At 46.3% G+C, this 19,737-nt stretch overlaps 1 protein-coding gene across 1 annotated transcript in view; it reads right to left on the reverse strand.

Annotated features, from left to right (window-relative positions):
• LRRC2 (leucine rich repeat containing 2) overlaps positions 1–19,737 on the reverse strand; it is a 1,181,887-nt gene that overhangs the window by 340,235 nt on the left and 821,915 nt on the right. Inside the window, exon 5 of the mRNA XM_069227666.1 lies at positions 9,235–9,371. Coding sequence (XP_069083767.1) covers positions 9,235–9,371 — 137 coding nt within the window. The remainder of the gene's footprint in view (positions 1–9,234; positions 9,372–19,737) is intronic.

Genomic DNA, 19,737 nt, shown 5'->3' on the forward strand with positions numbered 1-19,737 from the left:
GCAGGCTCACTAGTAGCATTTGATTTACAGGCCCTGGCACCTCTAGTGTACTTTACTAGGGACTTACTAGTAAATCAAATATGCCAATCATGGATAAACCAATTACATACAATTTTACACAGACGGCATATGCACTTTAGCACTGGTTAGCAGTGGTAAAGTGCTCAGAGTTCAAAAGCCAACAGCAACAGGTCAGAAAAAATAGGAGGCAGAAGGCAAAAAGATTGGGGATGACCCTGCATAAGCAAAAAAGTCCAACAATATGTTTTTAGAGTTGTTATATCTGAAGAATTTAGGCCCGTATTTATACTTTTTGACGCTAAACTGCGCTAACGCAGTTTAGCGTCAAAAAGTTTAGCGCCGGCTAACGCCATTCTGAAGCACCATGCGGGCGCCGTATTTATTGAATGGCGTTAGCCGGCGCTAGCAGACCGGCGCTGCCTGGTGTGCATGGAAAAAAACCACGTACACCAGGCAGCGCCGGCGTTGGGGAAAATGGCGTTAGGGCGTCTTAAAATGGGGCAAGTCAGGTTGAGGCAAAAAAATCGCCTCCACCCGATTTGCGCCATTTTTAACGACGCCCAGACGCCATTTACATGACTCCTGTCTTAGTAAAGACAGGAGTCATGCCCCCTTGCCCACTTGCCATGCCCAGGGGACTTATGTCCCCTGGGCATGGTCATTGGGCATTGTGGCATGTAGGGGGGCACAAATCAGGCCCCCCTATGCCAAAAAAAAATATAAAAAAAAAAAAATATTATACTTACCTGAACTTACCTGAATGTCCCTGGGATGGGTCCCTCCACCCTTGGGTGTCCTCCTGGGGTGGGCAAGGGTGGCAGGGGGGGTCCCTGGGGGCATGGGAGGGCAGCTGTGGGCTCATTCTGAGCCCACAGGTCCATTAACGCCTGCCCTGACCCAGGCGTTAAAAAGAGGCGCAAATGCGGGGTTTTTTGACCCGCCCACTCCCGGGCGTGATTTTTGCCCGGAAGTATAAATACGACGCATTTGCGTCGCAGTCATTTTTTTAGACGGGAACGCCTACCTTGCATCTCATTAACGCAAGGAAGGCGTTCACGCCAAAAAATGACGCTCATTCCTCATACTTTGGCGCTAGACGCGTCTAACGCCAAAGTATAAATATGGCGTTAGTTTTGCGCTGAATTTGCGTCGAAAAAAACGACGCAAATTTGGCGCAAACGGAGTATAAATATGCCCCTTAGTCTTCTGAGGTAGATTTGGGGTCATCGACATATTGATGAATCAAGAACCTTTCTCCAGAAGCATTAGTCCAAATACGTCCATGTGTATGTTAAAGAGACAGAGAGATAGGATATATATTTGATGAAACAGAGATTTTAGCAGTAGGGCGTAGGGCCAATATGTGATCCATTTTCTTTATTGACTAGGGAAATGGACGAATACATATACTGGATTAAGGTCATTAAGAATCTAGGGATTAGGATTGATGTTTGTCTGCAGGTGAACATGGGCATTTCTTTTTGCACCTTCCAGCTAAGAGATTTATAAAGGTTAGTTCCTTTGCTGACAGTAATAGGGTGAATCTTTACCATATCTGTGCTGATTGACAGTTGCCTTGAATATTGTAATATTCTGCATTTTGGACGTTGTTCTGTTATTTTAAACCAACCCAGAGTAGTCCAAAAATAATGTAGCCCAATTAACCTCCATATCACCTAGATTTTGCCATGCAAGACATCTCCAGCATGCCCTTCATTGGTGCCCACAAGGCCAGCAGCCTCTTTTAAAGTGGTATACCTTGTGCTTAAGACTGTCTGCTTGTTTCCCTTATATCTTGAAAAACATCTACTGTACTGATTACAAGTCATTTTTCAATTCCTTGCAAACTTTTAGGATCTTCTCAGAGAAGAGCTAGCAATGTTGGTTGTGACTGTGATTGAGCTTTGAATTTAACTTTTTGAATTGAGTCAAAACATTTTTCAGTGGTTTGAAAGAGACGTTTGGGTGTTTGAAGTAATTAGCTTTAGTAAGGAGAACTAGATCTATGTTAGTTTGTTTTCATTCTTTCAGAGCTGAGGATGCTTCAGGGCTTTGAGTTTGTCTTTCTGATTTTCAACTATTCTACTTGTATTTGTGCTAGTGTTGATTGCACTGGTATACCATGGGAGAATGATTTCTCCTGGATGGGTTTTTGTGATTGAGGGGTGTTCATTTATTGTATTTATTTATTTACAGTTGGAAACTGGGGTTTTGATTGAAGAGGTAAAAACCCTTCTCAATCAACATCCATAATCCCTGTGAGGGTGAACCACAAAACAAACACTAAACTTCCCTGTGCTTGAGCCTCTGGTAGTTTGGAACAAAAGCAGTGCAATCATCTGGTCATGCTAGACAAAGAGAATGTAACAGGTTCAAGACAACAGTGGTGGAGAGTGGGCCAGATAGAGGGACCAGGTTACTTCAGCTGAAAAAATGTACCTTCTCAAAGTTGGGAACAAAGAGTCTAGTTTGCAGTGGAGGAGGCCGTGAGGAGAGCATCGTAGGTGGTTGTTGCGGTAGTGTGAAGAGCATCCCGGGCATCGTGGATGGTCATCAATGTAGCACAAATATGCTGTCGGGGTCTGAAGACAGTAGTTGTTGGAGCCTTGTGTTGGTGGTCACTGTGGGCTGTCGTCGCTGTAGTGTGAATAGTCAGGTTCACCAGAGCTTCCTGTTGGTGGTTGTCACAGGAAGCAAAATCTCAATGTGGATGGACCCATTTGTGGCCACAAAGAGTGTAAGGATTTTTCCCTTTCCTCACAATAGAAGTTCAACTGTTGCCTAGGGAAGCACCTCCTGGGGACAAGGAATTATATCTAGTACAGGCCAGCAGTTCTTAGGCAGGCCCAGGTGAAGGTCCTAACAGGTCCAGTGCAGCTGGTCAGCTGGACAGTTGCAGGGAAACCTCTGGAGCTTGTTGTGTCCTTTAGTTCAGAACAGGAGGTCAGATACTGACCCTTGGAGTCACTCTGGTAGTCCTGGGATCAAGCAGCAAGGCAGGCTTGAAGCAGCAAGCCAGTCCTCTGAGGGTACAAGCAAACGGAAAGAAATAGGACAGTCTTTTGGTAGCAGCTGGGCCGTCCTCTGAGATAAAAATCAGTTCTCAAGCAACAGGGCAGTCTGCTCCAGTGGCAGAAAAGTCCTGTTGTGGCAACAGTAGGCTTTGGCAGCAAAGCAGTCCTTGATCAGCCTGCAGGTCAGCAGGAGAGACTTCACAGCTTGGAAGTGTATCATCCTTGCAGAGTCCACAGGTCCAGAAGTGATCTGAAGAGTTGGGTCTGAGAGTCTAATATTTATACCTGGAGCAAATTTTTGAAGTGAGAGTAACGTTTGGACTTCCCTCCTTCTGGTTCTGGAATTTCTTTCCTTCCCACTCTAGGTCCAAGAGGTCTAGGATGACAACGGACTAGTGTCAAGTTCTTTGTGAGTGTGCTGAAGCAGCCCCTTTTAAATATAAGTGGAGCAGGGAACAGTTCAACCCCTCCATTCCTAGCAGGGATGGTCTATCATAACACCACCTCGTCCCTCTTTGTCCTACTGTCTAGAAGGAATCCAAAAAGGCCAACTGCCAACTACACCCAGTCATCTGACTCAGGCCACAGGTTGCAAGCACCAAATGGTTAGGACAATAAAATGCCAACTTTCTGAAAGTTGTAGTTTCAAAATTGTGACTTAATAAAATCAAATTTTACCATGAAAGAGGGTTTTTATTTACAATTCGTTTGAATGTAAACATGACATTCCTCCCTGCTCCCAATCAAAAAGTATCACTCATTAAATGTAATAAGTGAAAACAATGTCACCCTTTGACAGACTTTTTCTCTGTCTGGACATGTAAAACATAAAACTACATGTCCAATTTTTATATACACTATACTCTACCCTTTGGGCTATTTAGGGCCTACCTTAGGGGTGACATACATGTTAAAAAGAAGGGTGCAGGATTGGCAAACAGTTTATTTTGCCAAGTTGAATTGATGTTTTAAAACTGCACCCAGGCTGCAATGGCAGTCCTGAGACATAGGTAAAAAGCTACTTAAGTCGGTGGCACGATATGTTCTGCGGGTCCACTAGTAGAATTTAATTTACAGGCACTGTATACATGTTTTACCACTTTACTAGGAACTTCTGAGCAAATTATATGTGCCAGTTGGCTGTAATCCAACTTTGCCCTGTTTCACGGAGCAAGTAAAAATAAATTAGCACTGGTTAGCAGTTGTAAAGTGCACAGACTCCTAAAAGCCAACAAAGATAGGTTCAGAAAACAGGAAGGCAACCCTGCAGAGAGGGCCAAGTACACGATTTACTGTTAGGGTGGCATCTTTATAACAAATATTTAGGTCTTGTGAAAAAATGAGCCATATTCGAATTTGGTGCTACAGCTTTCAGTCACTGAGATATTAGATAACTTGAAATGTGTTTTACTCATCTTATGATTTCAGTTGGTTTAGACTAACATATCCTATGAATTCCTAATGAGTAGAATAGAACTGTACTGCGTAGTGGTTGACCATTCAAGCTTGAAGGAGAAACTGGCGTGGATTAGTTTTGTAGAGGAGATGAAAAACAGAGGGTTTCTTTTTATGTTTGTTCTCAGGGAGATGATTTCAGAGAGCTTGAAAGGGTGCAAAAAGAACAGATTAATTTTCATTTAGAGTGCGCTTTTCCATATTCCAAACGATGTTAAAAGCTTTTAAGCAAAAAATGCTTGAGGGGTGAATCAGAGTAGAGGCTATGAGGTTCAATAATGAATAGTAATTTTGCATTGTGAGGAGTAAGGGTGTGAACTATTTCAAATGTATGGACTTTGGCATTTATTACGATGCATTTCATATGCTGTTCGTTAGTGGGTTTCATTTTAGAGGTAGGGGAATTTTACATTTGCACTACATTTTGAGTATGGATGCCTTGCTAGGGTTTGATTATGTAACATATGTGCCTTTTGGTGGCTTGTAAGATTGAGGCCATGGTTGCTCAGAGAGACACATATTGCATGATGATATCGAGGGTGAGCCAATGGAAGATTTCTCCTAAAGACTTCACCACCACCAATGATTTAATCGTAAGTCAGTAATATGTTAAGAACGAGTGTAAAACTGAAATCAGGTTTGAGTGTAGAAAACATGATAGCTTCTATGAAGGAAGTGGACTTGTGCAATGTAGGATAATTAAATAAACCACTGGTTCCAGAGGACTTGCTTTATTTATTTATTACCTCCTACTGACTTTACAGGCTATGGGATAGTCCTAGCCTAAGGCTTATAGTTTCAATGTTGTATGCTTTATTTTAGGACTGTGCCTACACAGAAGAAGAGAGAATAAGGCCACCTATTGTGGAAGTTCAGCTAAACATGCAGGGGAGACAGTGATGAATGTGTTCACAATTGATGAAAACTAGAGAATTTATGTTGTTGCCTTTATGTTTTGGTTTGAGTTGAGATGGTTCAATACGGTCATTGCACAAGAGCTTTGCCACCTCTATAAATTCATAATGGAGTGCACCATTAGATGTTATTCTGTTTTAGATCACAAGGCTTGCATTCCAGCACAACTTGGAGCATGTAACATGGGTCCCAGATATCTTCTGCCAGAGGATTAAAAAAAATAGTGGGCACAGCCACACTATGATGACATCAGAAAAGTGGCATATGGTCCTTAAGGTCCCTCAGCCTAGAAGACTAAAGTCCAAAGCACTGCTCAAAGGATTGTGCTGCATCCGTATCAATACAGGAAGACAGTCAGGTTGACCTAGGCACATTTATCGACTACTGGTTATCGGATGATAAGAAAGGACAGTCAGGTTCCCAGAGTGAATCTTTGGTGTGATGTTCAGCTGACTTTGTGGGTGATGGTGGTGATTAAGATGAGATGAGATAGATGCCTTCCACTTATGTATGCCTATGATCGACTACAAAAGCAATGATCTGCAGGTGTGGTAGCTTAGGAACCTTTTCAGCACAACTTCTCTTAGCCAGGCGTGCCACCAAAGCCAAAGAGAGCATTAATGTTAATCAGGGTCCAAAGAGTGTTTAGCCAAATTTATATCAATAGAACAAGAATCAACTAATGTGATGTTACTTATTTGTTATTGAATTGTGTATTGAAGACATTTAGGCTTCTTAGAGATTGAAATAAGTGGAAGGAGTGTTGTGAAATGAAGAGTAATTTGGTCAGACCAATTATTGTCTCAGAATACATTAGCTGCAGCTAAAACAAGATACAACGCATTTCCTTATTTGTAGGTTGGAAAGGGTTACTTATTTAGACAATTCGGCCATCCAGTAGCTTTTCTGCAGTCCTACATTTCTGCTTTGACTTTAAATGCCCATCTTTGTCAAAGTCCGTTTAATATATAGGGGCAAATTGGGTGTGGGCACCTAAGTGAAACTTAGGCGCAAATAATAATAGATAATTGGCCCATCATCTCAAAACATGTCCATCAGCCAGTTATGAAAACATGTCTTACTTTAGTGCTTGTCTCCTAATTACATTCTTTGTTACTTGTGTGGGAGCCATGATTTCCTTCCATAGGGAGTCATTTTGTGTTGATGATATAAGTGATCATTTACTTTAGTGTTTTTTTCCCTTTAGGGACAGGGATAAATGATGATAAACACAATAACGACTAAAAAGTCAACTAACCTCAAAGTCACCCTAAATGTTACTTAATCAATATAAACGTCCATTTAAAGTTAACCATATTACAATGTCATCATGGTTGAGCGGCTGTGATTTAAAACCAATGTTGTTTCTTAAAATTATTGTGTGAAAGGTAATACCTTATTTTGTTTCGAACGCTTGGATCCCTATTCACAAAGTCAGAAGTTTGCTAATTTAGAATTAAGCCTACAACTGGAGTACATGTGCGACTTTTTAGGAATTCTAATATAATTTAAAGAGTGCCCGTGGAAGCCTGTTATTGATGCTGACTCCTAGAAAAATGTAAATGATTTTCTGTGCATATATACATTTCCCCATCTGGAACTGTTGCTCTCTTGGTCATGCCTTCCTTTAATTGTTTTATCTACAGCCAAAATATGTTTGCTTGTGGAGAAGCTTTCTTGCCCTTTAATAATACAATGGATATTTTCTATTGTGCCTGAAAACTCATTTACTATTGCCCTTGTGAGGACTTAGGCCCTTATTTATACTTTTTTTGTGCCGCATTTGCGCCGCTTTTTGACGCAAAAACGGCGCAAACTTACAAAATACAATTGGGGCATATTTATACTCCGTTTGCGCCAAATTTGCGTCGTTTTTTCGACGCAAATTCGGCGCAAAACTAACGCCATATTTATACTTTGGCGTTAGACGCGTCTAGCGCCAAAGTATGAGGAATGAGCGTCATTTTTTTGCGTGAACGCCTTCCTTGCGTTAATGAGATGCAAGGTAGGCGTTCCCGTCTAAAAGAATGACTGCGACGCAAATGCGTCGTATTTATACTCCCGGGCAAAAATCACGCCCGGGAGTGGGCGGGGCAAAAAACCCCGCATTTGCACCTCTTTTTAACGCCTGGGTCAGGGCAGGCGTTAAGGGACCTGTGGGCTCAAAATGAGCCCACAGCTGCCCTCCCATGCCCCCAGGGATCCCCCCTGCCACCCTTGCCCACCCCAGGAGGACACCCAAGGATGGAGGGACCCATCCCAGGGACATTCAGGTAAGTTCAGGTAAGTATAATTTTTTTTATTTTTTTATATTTTTTTTTGGCATAGGGGGGCCTGATTTGTGCCCCCCTACATGCCACAATGCCCAATGACCATGCCCAGGGGACATAAGTCCCCTGGGCATGGCCATTGGGCAAGGGGGCATGACTCCTGTCTTTACTAAGACAGGAGTCATGTAAATGGCGTCTGGGCGTCGTTAAAAATGGCGCAAATTGGGTGGAGGCGATTTTTTTGCCTCAACCTGACTTGCCCCATTTTTAAGACGCCCTAACGCCATTTTTCCCTACGCCGGCGCTGCCTGGTGTACGTGGTTTTTTTCCACGCACACCAGGCAGCGCCGGTCTGCTAGCGCCGGCTAACGCCATTCAATAAATACGGCGCCCGCATGGCGCTTCAGAATGGCATTAGCCGGCGCAAAACTTTTTGACGCTAAACTGCGTTAGCGCAGTTTAGCGTCAAAAAGTATAAATACGGGCCAATTGTATTTTGTAAGTTTGCGCCGCTTTTGCGTCAAAAAATGACGCAAACGCGGCGCTAAAAAAGTATAAATATGGGCCTAAATTTCTTTCTGAAACAAACTACTTGAGTATATGTTGGATGTTCACCAGGGTTGCTTTCACAGGAATAACCACCATTCGACCTAATTGAGTAGATTTTCTCACATAGATATTCCAATTATTTTAAGAGAGAAAATCACATTGTGTGAATCAGAATTTGGGATGTATTAGGCCTGGGTGGAGTTTGCAGAGTTCCTTTACACAAAACTCAGTAAAGTGACCAAAATGCGGAGTTCTGCAAGCGGCGGAGTGCGTGAGGTCGTGCTGTTGGCACTAATTTGTAGAGCCGGTTGTTTGTCCCGCACTGAAAAATCAGCGTGAACGGCACAAAGTGTAGTGCTAGAGGGCGCTACTTCTTTTCTGCCACTTGAGTAGATTTTCTACTCAAGCGGCAGTTTCCTCAATACGAACGCAAGGTATCTCGACACGATCGGTAGCGACAATCTGCGACTGCCCACGTTGAGAAATCTCGCTGGGAGGTGGTCTGGAGTAAGATTTTCCTTGCTCCCGATCGCCACCTTAACATTGGCGAGCGCGAATGAGGAAAAAACTCCGCTCCACTGAGTTTTTCGGAACTCTTCGCTCTAAGCGGATTGCGCAGTGGAAAAACTCTGCAAACTCTGTGAGCGGAGTTCACCGCCCACTACTTCGAAGTATGCTCCCAGATGAATATATTTGTAAATTTCAAGGTGTATTCTCAGCCGTTCTGCCCGATACATGTTAGTAGAGAAATCACATGCAGGAGCAGCTGTTTCTGAAGTAATAAAAGTGGATAATTGTATCGTGTAGTTTACAAATATATAGCTGTGAAAACGACTCCTAAATATCTCAGAGTTGGAGAGGTTATTTAAGGTAGTAGAAGCTGGACTCATACTTCAGTCTTAAATACATGACTTGAATATTACTATTCATAACTCGACTCTCAAAACAAACATTGACTGTAAAACGTCAGTTCATACGTGCATTATAGTGAGATCGTTATAATTTCTTACTTCGAATGGAAGCTCCATCAACTCAAGATTTCCAGACAAATCCATTTTTTCTAGATTCTCACAGTTTCCCAATTCTGGGGGTATGCTCACCAGTTTGTTAAAGCTCACGTTAAGTTCTTGTAGGTTTTGCAAACATCCTGTAAAAGGAAAAAAAAAAAGGAAACACTTAAATGAAGCACCTAACCGTACAAGTCTTTTTAATCCAGTCAAGGAAACATTAGTGCTATCCAGCTATAGGGAACCACATAGCCTATATATTTCACAAGACCCATGTAATAAACTTAATCCATCTGGATATCCTGCATCATCCATTAGTCTGCTTATAAAATGTGGGCCTTCAGAGCACAGCACCTAATGGAAGTATGTTTCGTGAAATTTATAACACAATATTTATAGCCAATAAGCAAATAATTTACCGAAGAAAAACTCAAATTATCCTTCTGCTCCTGTTAATCCAGGGTATCAACCCAGTCCAGTTCTACTTTCCTAAAACAATTTGTGCAGTACTCTTATCCGAAATATGGACCACTCGCACCCCACTTTTATGGATAGTTCAGAGCAAACTGGAAAGCTTGGCACTCTCGCTGTAAGGACACCCTGGCCTCTGTATCCTGCATAGGCCAATACAAAAGCGAGTGCTGACACACTTCGTTGACCTACTTATTCGCCTAGCCACAACCTGGGGGATGCATTTGATGGAAAATTCCTTGCACTTATTTGATTGCAAGTGCAGTATTCCTTGAGAAATAATGGAAATCACTATCCCCCTATAGGGCAGTTATTTTCCTTTTAATTGTATCATTACCCCCTCCCGAAGCAGGAGACACTCAGAGAAGAAAACCATAATATCACTAAAATCCTTCATGTTCTAAAATTGAAGCATATAATCCATCATGAGGAACACACTTAATAGATGTGTAGAAAAAGGCCCTCTCTTCTGTGTAATTCCCAAACTTTTTGCCTTTATCCCTCTAGTTTTTGTTGAGTTTGATTTTGTTGGCCTTAGGGCTCTGTGCACTTTACCACTAATAACCAGTGCTAAAGTGCTTGTGCTCTCTCCCTAAAACATGGTTTGATTGCTATATACCTAATTGGCCTACGTAATCTATTTATATGTCCCTAGAAAAGTGCATTACATGTGCCTATGGCCTGTAAATTAAGTGCCTCATTATGAGGCCAGCGGTCAGGACCACTGCTTCTGTGGCAGTCCGACTGCCTCATAAAGACCTTGGCGGTCAGACTGACAGGTTTCTGCTGGATGTTGACAATCTTGAGATTTAGAGGGTTCGCTAGGATGGATGGTAGTACAATGTTTAAACCATTTAACTGTGCTTTATGACTGGAATTACCAGATATGTATAATTGTGAGTTTATTACCCTTGAAACTCATTATGTCGTGGAGTTTTGACCTATTATGATTCATGACTTGTAATTACAGAATTTTAGTTTCTTATTCTGGCCAGCGATCCTTTTGGGCTCTATCCTGAAATTGGGGATGGTAAGCTTGATTTCCTTTATTTTATTTTTCACACGAGTGTGTCACTTTGATCACTTTTATTTCACAGGCGCACCAATTCGCGATTGTATTATCACTTCACTGTATTTAACTTTGGTTTCTCTACTTACATTTATTTAGGGCAACCTTTTGAATTAACAAGTAGGACTAAGTAAGTGACTTCGTTCTTTTCACACATTATTGATTATTATACTCTTTGGAGAAGGTTTTTGTCCTGACGAAGCGTCACTGGATCCGGCTGGACCGCTTAGACGCGAAACATGTAGACTTGTGATTGTGAGGTACCATAGTTGGTTATATCCTCCCCTTTTTAAGTGAGAGTAGGTGAGCATTATCAATCACCCATTACTCCTTATTTTGTTTTTAATCTTGGTCACCATCACATTTACTATTGATTAAAATCATGATTTATTGTTTGTTGATGGCAAACCAATTTTAACATTTGATTCTCTCCAACATTTGCTCGGGTACTTAAAATTGAGTATCCCAGTGATAATTATCCCCCCTTTTTTTCACAGCTACTATCAGAGCAAAGTGGTTAAGAGCACCCCGTCCTGGGGAGCCTGTCAGGCATTGCAGCACCAGCCTGATGAGGAGCTTTCCCAATGATGATGCTAGTCATCCATTGTGATGCATGAGGGTTCTTGCTCCTGTTGAATTGGTTCGCTTATGTGAATTTTTTATGTGTTTGGAACAGTGTACCTATTCTTGTGTGAAGGTTTCTGCTGGAACCACCAGGATCCATGATCCTGATGGCATGCCGGTGGCAGAGATCGTAATCCACCAGGGCAGCACTGCCCTGCAGATCACGACCTCGTTCTCCGCCAGCATTTTCATGGTGGTTTCATCGCCATAAAAAAGGCTGGTGGAGAACAGGTGCAGAAGGCCATAGGGGTATTGCAGGGACCCCCTTGCCCAGCCCTGTCACAGTGTTCACTGTCTGCTTTGCAGACAGTGAACATTGTCAAGGTGCCGGTGCACCCTGGGGGCTACAGCTTTGCCGCCAGCTCAATTATGAGCCGGAAACAATGCTGTAGCTTGTTTTCCACTAGGTCTGCAGGCAGAAACGAGGTTTCCACCTGCCGATCTAGCGGGAAACTCCTAATAGGTCTGGGGGAGGTTGCCACAAAGGCAGTGGCTACCCTGCTGGGAATTTTGGGGACTCGCTTTCCTGTTCCTCAAACTCATAATGAGGCCCTAAGTGTTGCTAGTGGGACTGCAGCGCTGCTTGGGCCACCTACTCAAGTAACCCTTCTACATGTTTCAAGCCAATCATTGCAGAGCCTGTATGTGCAGTTTTACACTTCCATATCGACCCGGCAAAATAACCCTTTTGCCAGGCCCAAACCTTCCCTTTCTATGCACATAAGCAACCCCTAAAGTAGGCCCTGGACAACCCATAGGGCAGGGAGCAATGTAGTTAAAAGGCAGGACATGTACTTTTAAGTTTTACATGTCCTGGTAGTGGAAAACTCCTAAAGTAATTTATCACTACAGCAAACCCTATCCCTTGCATAGGGGATTACATTATTACATTTTTAAATGTAATTCAGAATCTGGAAGGGATATGTTTTTGGAGTTTGCTAAGTTGACATAACATTCAAAAGCTTTAGTAAAGCCTTAATCTCCCCTTTCATTACATATAAGTCACCTCTAAGGTAGGTCCAAAGTAGCCCATAAGGAAGGGTGCTATATAACTTAAAAGCAGGACATATACTTTTGAGTTTTACATGCCTTTGTAGTGAAAAACTCCCAAATTTGTTTTTCACTACTGTAAGGCCTACCCCTCTCACAGGATAACATTTGGGATTCCTTATTACTTTTAATAATCTGTAATCACTGATTGGGAAGGAGCAGACCTGTCATGTTTAGTACCTATGGAATTGCAATGATAAATCCTGTTTAATGGTTAAGTCAAAGTTATTGTTACCATTTTTAAAATGCCACATTTAGAAAGTTGACATTTTCCTGTTCTTAGCCCTGTGTGCCTGATGCCTGTCTTCAATACACATCTGGGGTGTGTGAGATCTGGATCTTGTGTATTTTATCTAGACAGCCACATACAAAAGAATCTTAGGTGTGACTGCTGGGCCCTCAACATCCTGATGGGCCATCCTAGGCAGGATGGGAGGGAAGAGCTGGAGACAGCCCCACACTTACACTGGAATAAGCAGTGTCATGCCCCCACAAAAAGGGCTGCATACAACCTGTAGTGAGTCTGGAGCCGGGGCAGGAAGAAAGGACCTCTGTGCACTTAAAGACCCTTCTTTGAAGTCACCTGTACTTCAAAGCCCGAATTGGGTATAAGTACTGGACCTTTGACCCTAATGGACCTGTGAAGAACTCTTCCAGGAAGAAGGCCTGCTGTGCTGCTACAAGGACAGCCACTCTGGACTGCTGCTTTGGAAGAACTGCTTTTCTGCTGTGCTGTCCTGCTGCCTGCTACCCTCTGTCCTGCTGAGGAAGAACTGGACCTAACTCACTTGAACCCAGCGTGATTCCATGGGCATGTTGGCATGCTCCCTGTTCTACATCTAAGGGAAATCAAAGACTTCTTATCATCATGCAACAGTACCTGGACTTTGCTTGCTGTAAGTCTTGCCTTGCCAAGTGATACCAATCCAGTCCTGGGCCCTTATAAGTGGGTATACAGTGCTGCAATTGCCAGCACCTATGCATCAACGCTGTCATGCTGACTGGAGCCAGAGCATCTCCCTTGATGCCGATGTATGACTGCTTCAGTGGTGATCATAGACACCACTTTACGGACTGTGTGGACCATTGTCTTCAGCTCCCAATGCATCTCTGACTTTGCATGGCTTAGAGCTGATGCATCATCTACAACCAAAGGCTCACCACATTTCGGCTTCGATGTAGGCCTATCCAAGAGCCCAAGTACTTTGTCGGCGGGCCAAGGCTGGTCCCTGTATCTCACCTTTGATCCATCGTGGTCAACCTGAACGTTTGGATTTACCCCGGCCGGATAGCCCCTGTTGGTGCTTTAAGCTTTTAAGCACTACAATTTCATTTCATTTAAACAAATAATATCTCAGGTTTAATATATTGGATTTTTTCATTTTGGTTATCATTTGCTCATTAAATTAAGCTCTATTTTTCTAACTAGGTGTGGTATTTTTTGGATCTTTTTTCATTGTGTTACTGTTTGAACTGCTGCAGAAATACTTAACACATTGGGGGTCATTACAACATTGGCGGTAAAAGCCGCTTACCGCCATGCAGAAGACCGCCAACACACCGCCGCGGAATTCCTCCACAGCTATTATGACCCACAGCACGGAATCCGCCAAAATTCAGACACCCACAGAAGTCCGCCTCACGAAAGGTCAGTGATAAACTGGCGAAAACAAAACCTCCACCGTCACGCCAACAGAAATACGCCCACACTATCACGACACACGAATCCACGTGGCGGTCTTTCAACCCTGGTATTCCATTGGCGCTACACACCGCTGCGCTCAAAATACACACACTCTTACAAAACACATCCACATTGGACAAGAGGTGGAACGACTTACGGGGGAAGGTGCGTTCTGTGGTCTCAAGACACCACCTTGCAGTTCAGCCGACTGGCGGCAGACCCCCACCTCCTCCCCCACAACTAACAACATGGGAGGAGCAGGTATTGGCGATTCTGCATCCTGAGGGCCTCGCAGGAGTAGATGGAGGAATGGACTCTGGTAAGTCAGAGCTTCACTATTACATCCCCCACCCTACCTGCATGCCATCACATACCCCCACCCCCACCCTCACCCCCATCACTCCTCACAAATGTCCCAATATCACAAACCACCCATCCCAACACCAAGCCCTGCATGCAACAAAAAAGCATGGGCACCCATCACCAAAGCATGCCCACTGCACATACCCATACACCACCCTAAACCATCCTCACACAAGGTCCCACACAGGAATGCAAGCACTGGGGTACACGGTCACCCACCCATTGCACACCATGCCACACACAGATGTAATAAACATCCTTTTATACCCCTGCAGGACCCCTACCCGTCACCGGACAGGAGGGTCCTCACATGTCCACACCACCAACAGAAGAGGCCCACAGTGATGACAGCACTTCTGTCCAACTGGATCTAGATGACCAGCCCGGCACATCGGGGACCTCTGGACAGTCGGTTCCCCTCACACAGTCACAGGCCACTACAGAGCTTCCTCCCTCTGGAAACACCAGCACAGCACCCACCCAGCAGGCCCATACCTCTGTCCCCAGGACACGTCAAGCAGCAGTGTGTCCACCACCACAGGGAACCCAGGCTAACCCACCACCCCAACAACAACAGGGACCTGGGGGCAGTGGTAGTGGGCACACTGTTCAGGGGACGGAGGCCCAGGAACACAGGGGAACTGGGAGGGCTGCTGTGCGACAGGGGGAGGACAGGCCAAGGGAACCCACTCTCCACGAGGCCCTCTCCTCCATCATGGGAGCCTACCACCACTCCCAGGAGACTATGGCAACGGTACTGGCCAAGTTTCAGGAGACCCAGCGCCTGCAGGAGGAACAGTATTTGGGCTGCAGGGAGGAACTCAGAACCATCAATTCCACCCTGGGCACCATCGTAGGGGTGCTGAAGGAAGTACTCAACACCAGGAGGGACACTTTGGCACAACAAGGGGCCCCTGACACTAGCATGGGCGATGAACTGCCCACCACCTCTGCCGACGCTAGTGGACAGGGCGCCCCGCCACAGGACCACCACACCAGCACCCCACCTCCTGCAGAGGGAGAACCACCCCGCAAACAGTCCCTGAGATCCAGGACAAAGACAGAGAACGAAGCCAAGACCCCCGCCAAGAAATGAGTCCACCCTGAATGTCATCTTTCTGTCCCACTTTGTCCCCCTGTCCATCCTCAAACTGCCCCAGCTCCACTTCCTATGCCCATTTGGGCAATGCACTTGTGAAACTAATAGACTGGACTCTGCCATGGACATTGCTCCACCATCACCCCTCACCATTTCACAACCCCATCCAATATTGAGCACTTAAATAAACACCCTTGAACCACAAAACAATCTGGAGTCAGTCTGTGATTTCGAAATGGTGTATTAGCAATTACAGTGACAAAATGCTCTTTCAATTGTAATGTCAACATACCTATGTCACACAGCTCTAGTCCTTGAGGAAACAAAACAGATGGCACACAGTGGGACCCACATCTGTGAAATTGTAAGGGAAAGTGACAACTCAGTGACCATACACTGGGTCAAAACAACAGACAGTAGAGAGGTAGTAGTGTTAAAGTACATGTAGTAGGCAAGTCTGTACTCTTACCTGTGTCTCACTGGAAATATTGCAGGATCACCGAGTTCCTGTTGTCCATGTCCTCTTCTTCTGCTTCCTCGTCTTCACTGTCCACAGGCTCCACAGCTGCAACAACACCGCCATCTGGACCATCCTCCTGCAGAAAAGGCACCTGTTGTCGCAAAGCCAAGTTGTGAAGCATACAGCAGGCCACGATGATCTGGCACACCTTCTTTGGTGAGTAGAATAGGGATCCACCTGTCATATGGAGGCACCTGAACCTTGCCTTCAGGAGGCCGAAGGTCCGTTCTATAATCCGCCGAGTTCGCCCATGGGCCTCATTGTAGCGTTCCTCTGCCCTTGTCCTGGGATTCCTCACTGGGGTCAGTAGCCATGACAGGTTGGGGTAACCAGAGTCACCTGCAAATGGCGAGGGACAACTGTTAGACACACACTAACCTGTAGGGATATCCCCAGACCCAGACAACCATTCCCACTGTCTTGCTTCCAGGTGCTCACCTAATAGCCACACACGGTGCCTCTGGAGTTGACCCATCACATAAGGGATGCTGCTATTCCGCAGGATGTAGGCATCATGCACTGAGCCAGGAAACTTGGCATTCACATGGGAGATGTACTGGTCGGCCAAACACACCATCTGCACATTCATGGAATGATAACTCTTCCGGTTTCTGGACACCTGTTCACTCCTGTGGGGGGGATCAAATCCACATGTGTCCCATCAATGGCACCTATGATGTTGGGGATATGTCCCAGGGCATAGAAGTCACCTTTCACTGTGGGCAAATCCTCCACCTGAGGGAAAACGATGTAGCTCCGCATGTGTTTCAGCAGGGCAGAAAACACTCTGGACAACACGTTGGAAAACGCAGGCTGGGACATCCCTGATGCTATTGCCACTGTTGTTTGAAATGACCCACTTGCCAGGAAATGGAGTACTGAAAGCACCTGCACTTGAGTGGGGATTCATGTGGGATGGCGGATAGCTGACATCAGGTCTGGCTCCAGCTGGGTACACAGTTCATGGATTGTGGCACGGTCAAGCCTGTAGGTGATGATCACATATCTTTCTTCCATTGTCGACAGGTCCACCAGCGGTCTGTACACCGGAGGATGCCGCCATCTCCTCACATGTCCCAGCGGACGGTGCCTATGAAGGACAAGAGCAAGCACAAAGTCAACCAACTCAGAGGTACGTACCCACAGCTTACACAGAACACAAATCCTAATCCGAAAAGTGGCCTGTATGTGTGTTGAGGCTAGGCCTAGGTATGTGTGACGCAGTTAAAAAGTAAGCCATGTGTGCCCCTGAAATGGTGGCTGCCTGACCTCTAAAGTGGGACAATGGGATGTGAGGTAACTGCGCTGGCGTTGTACACCATTGCGGTAGGCGGTCGAAGACCGCAGCGCAATGCTGCATTGGTTAACATTGGACCCTATGGGCCCCAGGAGCCAATGACGAAGTACGCCGGCGGTGACGGTACGCACCGCTGCAGACGTGACCACCATTTTCTATCTGTTCAGTCAATCGATACCTGATCTTCGATAGGAGAGGACCTACACTGCAAGTGCTGCTGTGACCTCGGTCTGGAAGAGACAATGGCTCGGTGTCTGGGGAAAGGGCCCCTGCCTTCACATCGGAGAAGTTGGAGAAACTCGTGGATGGGGTCCTCCCCGAGTACACGCTACTCTACAGTCCTCCAGACAAACAGGTAAGTACACTGGGAGCATGCTGTATGGGCTATGCCGGTGTGGAGTGGGGTGGATGAAAGATGGGGGGGGAGATTGAGGCGTGCATGTAACGACGATGAATGCATGTGCCACATGGCAAGGGTAGGGATGGGGGCCAATGACTGTGACGGTGCAGTTGGTAATAACATTTCTCTTCCCCCTGTACAATATATGTAGGTCAGCGCCCACCAGAAAAAATATATCTGGCGAGCCATCGCCAAGGACGTCCGGACCCTGGGTGTCTACCACAGACGGAGAACCCACTCCCGTAAAAGATGGGAGGACATTCGCCCCTGGAGCAAGAAGACTGCGGAGGCTCAGCTGGGGATGGCCTCCCAACGTGGGAGGGGTGCCCTTCGCACCATGACCTCCCTGATGTTCCGGATCCTGGCGGTGGCGTATCTGGAGTTGGATGGGCACTTGAGGGCATCACAGCAGCCACAAGGGGGTGAGTACATTCTCATCCTGCTGATTTTGTGCGCAGTGGAGGTGTCTGGGTGGGGGAGGTGGGCTGTGGGTTTCCCTAGGCCAGGGCGAGTTTAGTAGGCAAGGTCCCACCGTAAGGCAGGCTATGTGGCACCCCACCCCACTTCTGTAGAGTGCCAAGTACACCTAGTCATGCCCCTGTGTCATCCATGTGTGCAGATGCCATCCATAGCCTTGTAGGTCATGTCCCAGGGATTGAACAGTGGAGCCCAAGAGCGCAGTGTAGTGCAGGGGGCTTCTGTGTCTGTCGTGTCCGCCAACAGTAGCGGTATTGCATGCACTCAACATGTCTTCTGTCACCCCCCCCTTTTTGTGCTCTCCCTGTTCTTGTGTGCATTAGCATCATCAGGCAAGGAGCAGTGGCACCGGAGCAGGAGGGAGCTGCATCCCACATGGCCCTGGAGGGCGACACTACGGACTCGGAGTTCACCAGTGGGACGGAGGGCGAGGGGAGCTCCACAGCGGGGACAGGAGCTGAGACCAGTGACACGGACTCGTCCTCTGATGGGAGCTCCCTTATGGTGGCGGCAACATCTGTGCCCCCCGCATCTACAGGTACAGCCGCCACCCCCCTACCAGCACCGCCCTCCCAGCAGCCCCTCAGCCTTTTCCCCGTGCCTGCTCACCCAGGAGTGTGGGCATCACCTTCGCCCCAGGCACCTCAGGCCCTGCCCCAGTCGCCCCTGCTGCCCTCAGTGAGGAGGCCATTGACCTCCTCAGGTCCCTCACTGTTGGGCAGTCTACCATTTTGAATGCCATCCAGGGTGTAGAAAGGCAGTTGCAACAAACAAATGCATTTCTGGAGGGCATTCATTCTGGTCAGGCGGCCCTTCAGCGAGCTTTTCAGACTCTGGCCTCAGCACTGATGGCAGCCATTGTCCCCGTCTCTAGCCTCCCCTTTCCAAATTCCTCCACCCAGACCCAATCCCCTGTACCCCGGCCTATCCCAAGCACACCATCAGACCAGCATGCACACACCTCAACACACAAGGGAAGCTCTGGCAAACATAAGCACCACACATCCCACACGCACTCATGCAAGCATCACACACATGCAGACACACCAACATCCACTGCCTCCACTGTGTCCCCCTCCTCCACGTCTCCCTCCTCCCTCCCAGTCTCATCTCCACTCACACCTGCATGCACTACATCTACAGCCACTACTGCCATCACCAGCACACACACCACCACACCCCGCTCACGTGCAGTCACCACCCCCACTACCATTCACATGTCCCCTGTGTCCTCTCCCAGAGTGTCTGTGATGCCACCTCCCAAGATACATAAACGCAGGCACACACCCACCCAACAGCCATGCACCTCACGACAGCCTCCAGCGCATGCACCTTCACCCAAAGTCACCAAATGAACACCTCCTACAACCACAACCTCTTCCTCCACTCCCAAACCCCCTCCAGCTACCCATCCCAGTGTCTCCAAAATAATTTTCCTGTCCAACCTTAACC

The sequence above is a fragment of the Pleurodeles waltl genome, chromosome 1_1 (genome assembly GCF_031143425.1).
Source record: "Pleurodeles waltl isolate 20211129_DDA chromosome 1_1, aPleWal1.hap1.20221129, whole genome shotgun sequence".
NCBI lineage: Eukaryota > Metazoa > Chordata > Amphibia > Caudata > Salamandridae > Pleurodeles > Pleurodeles waltl.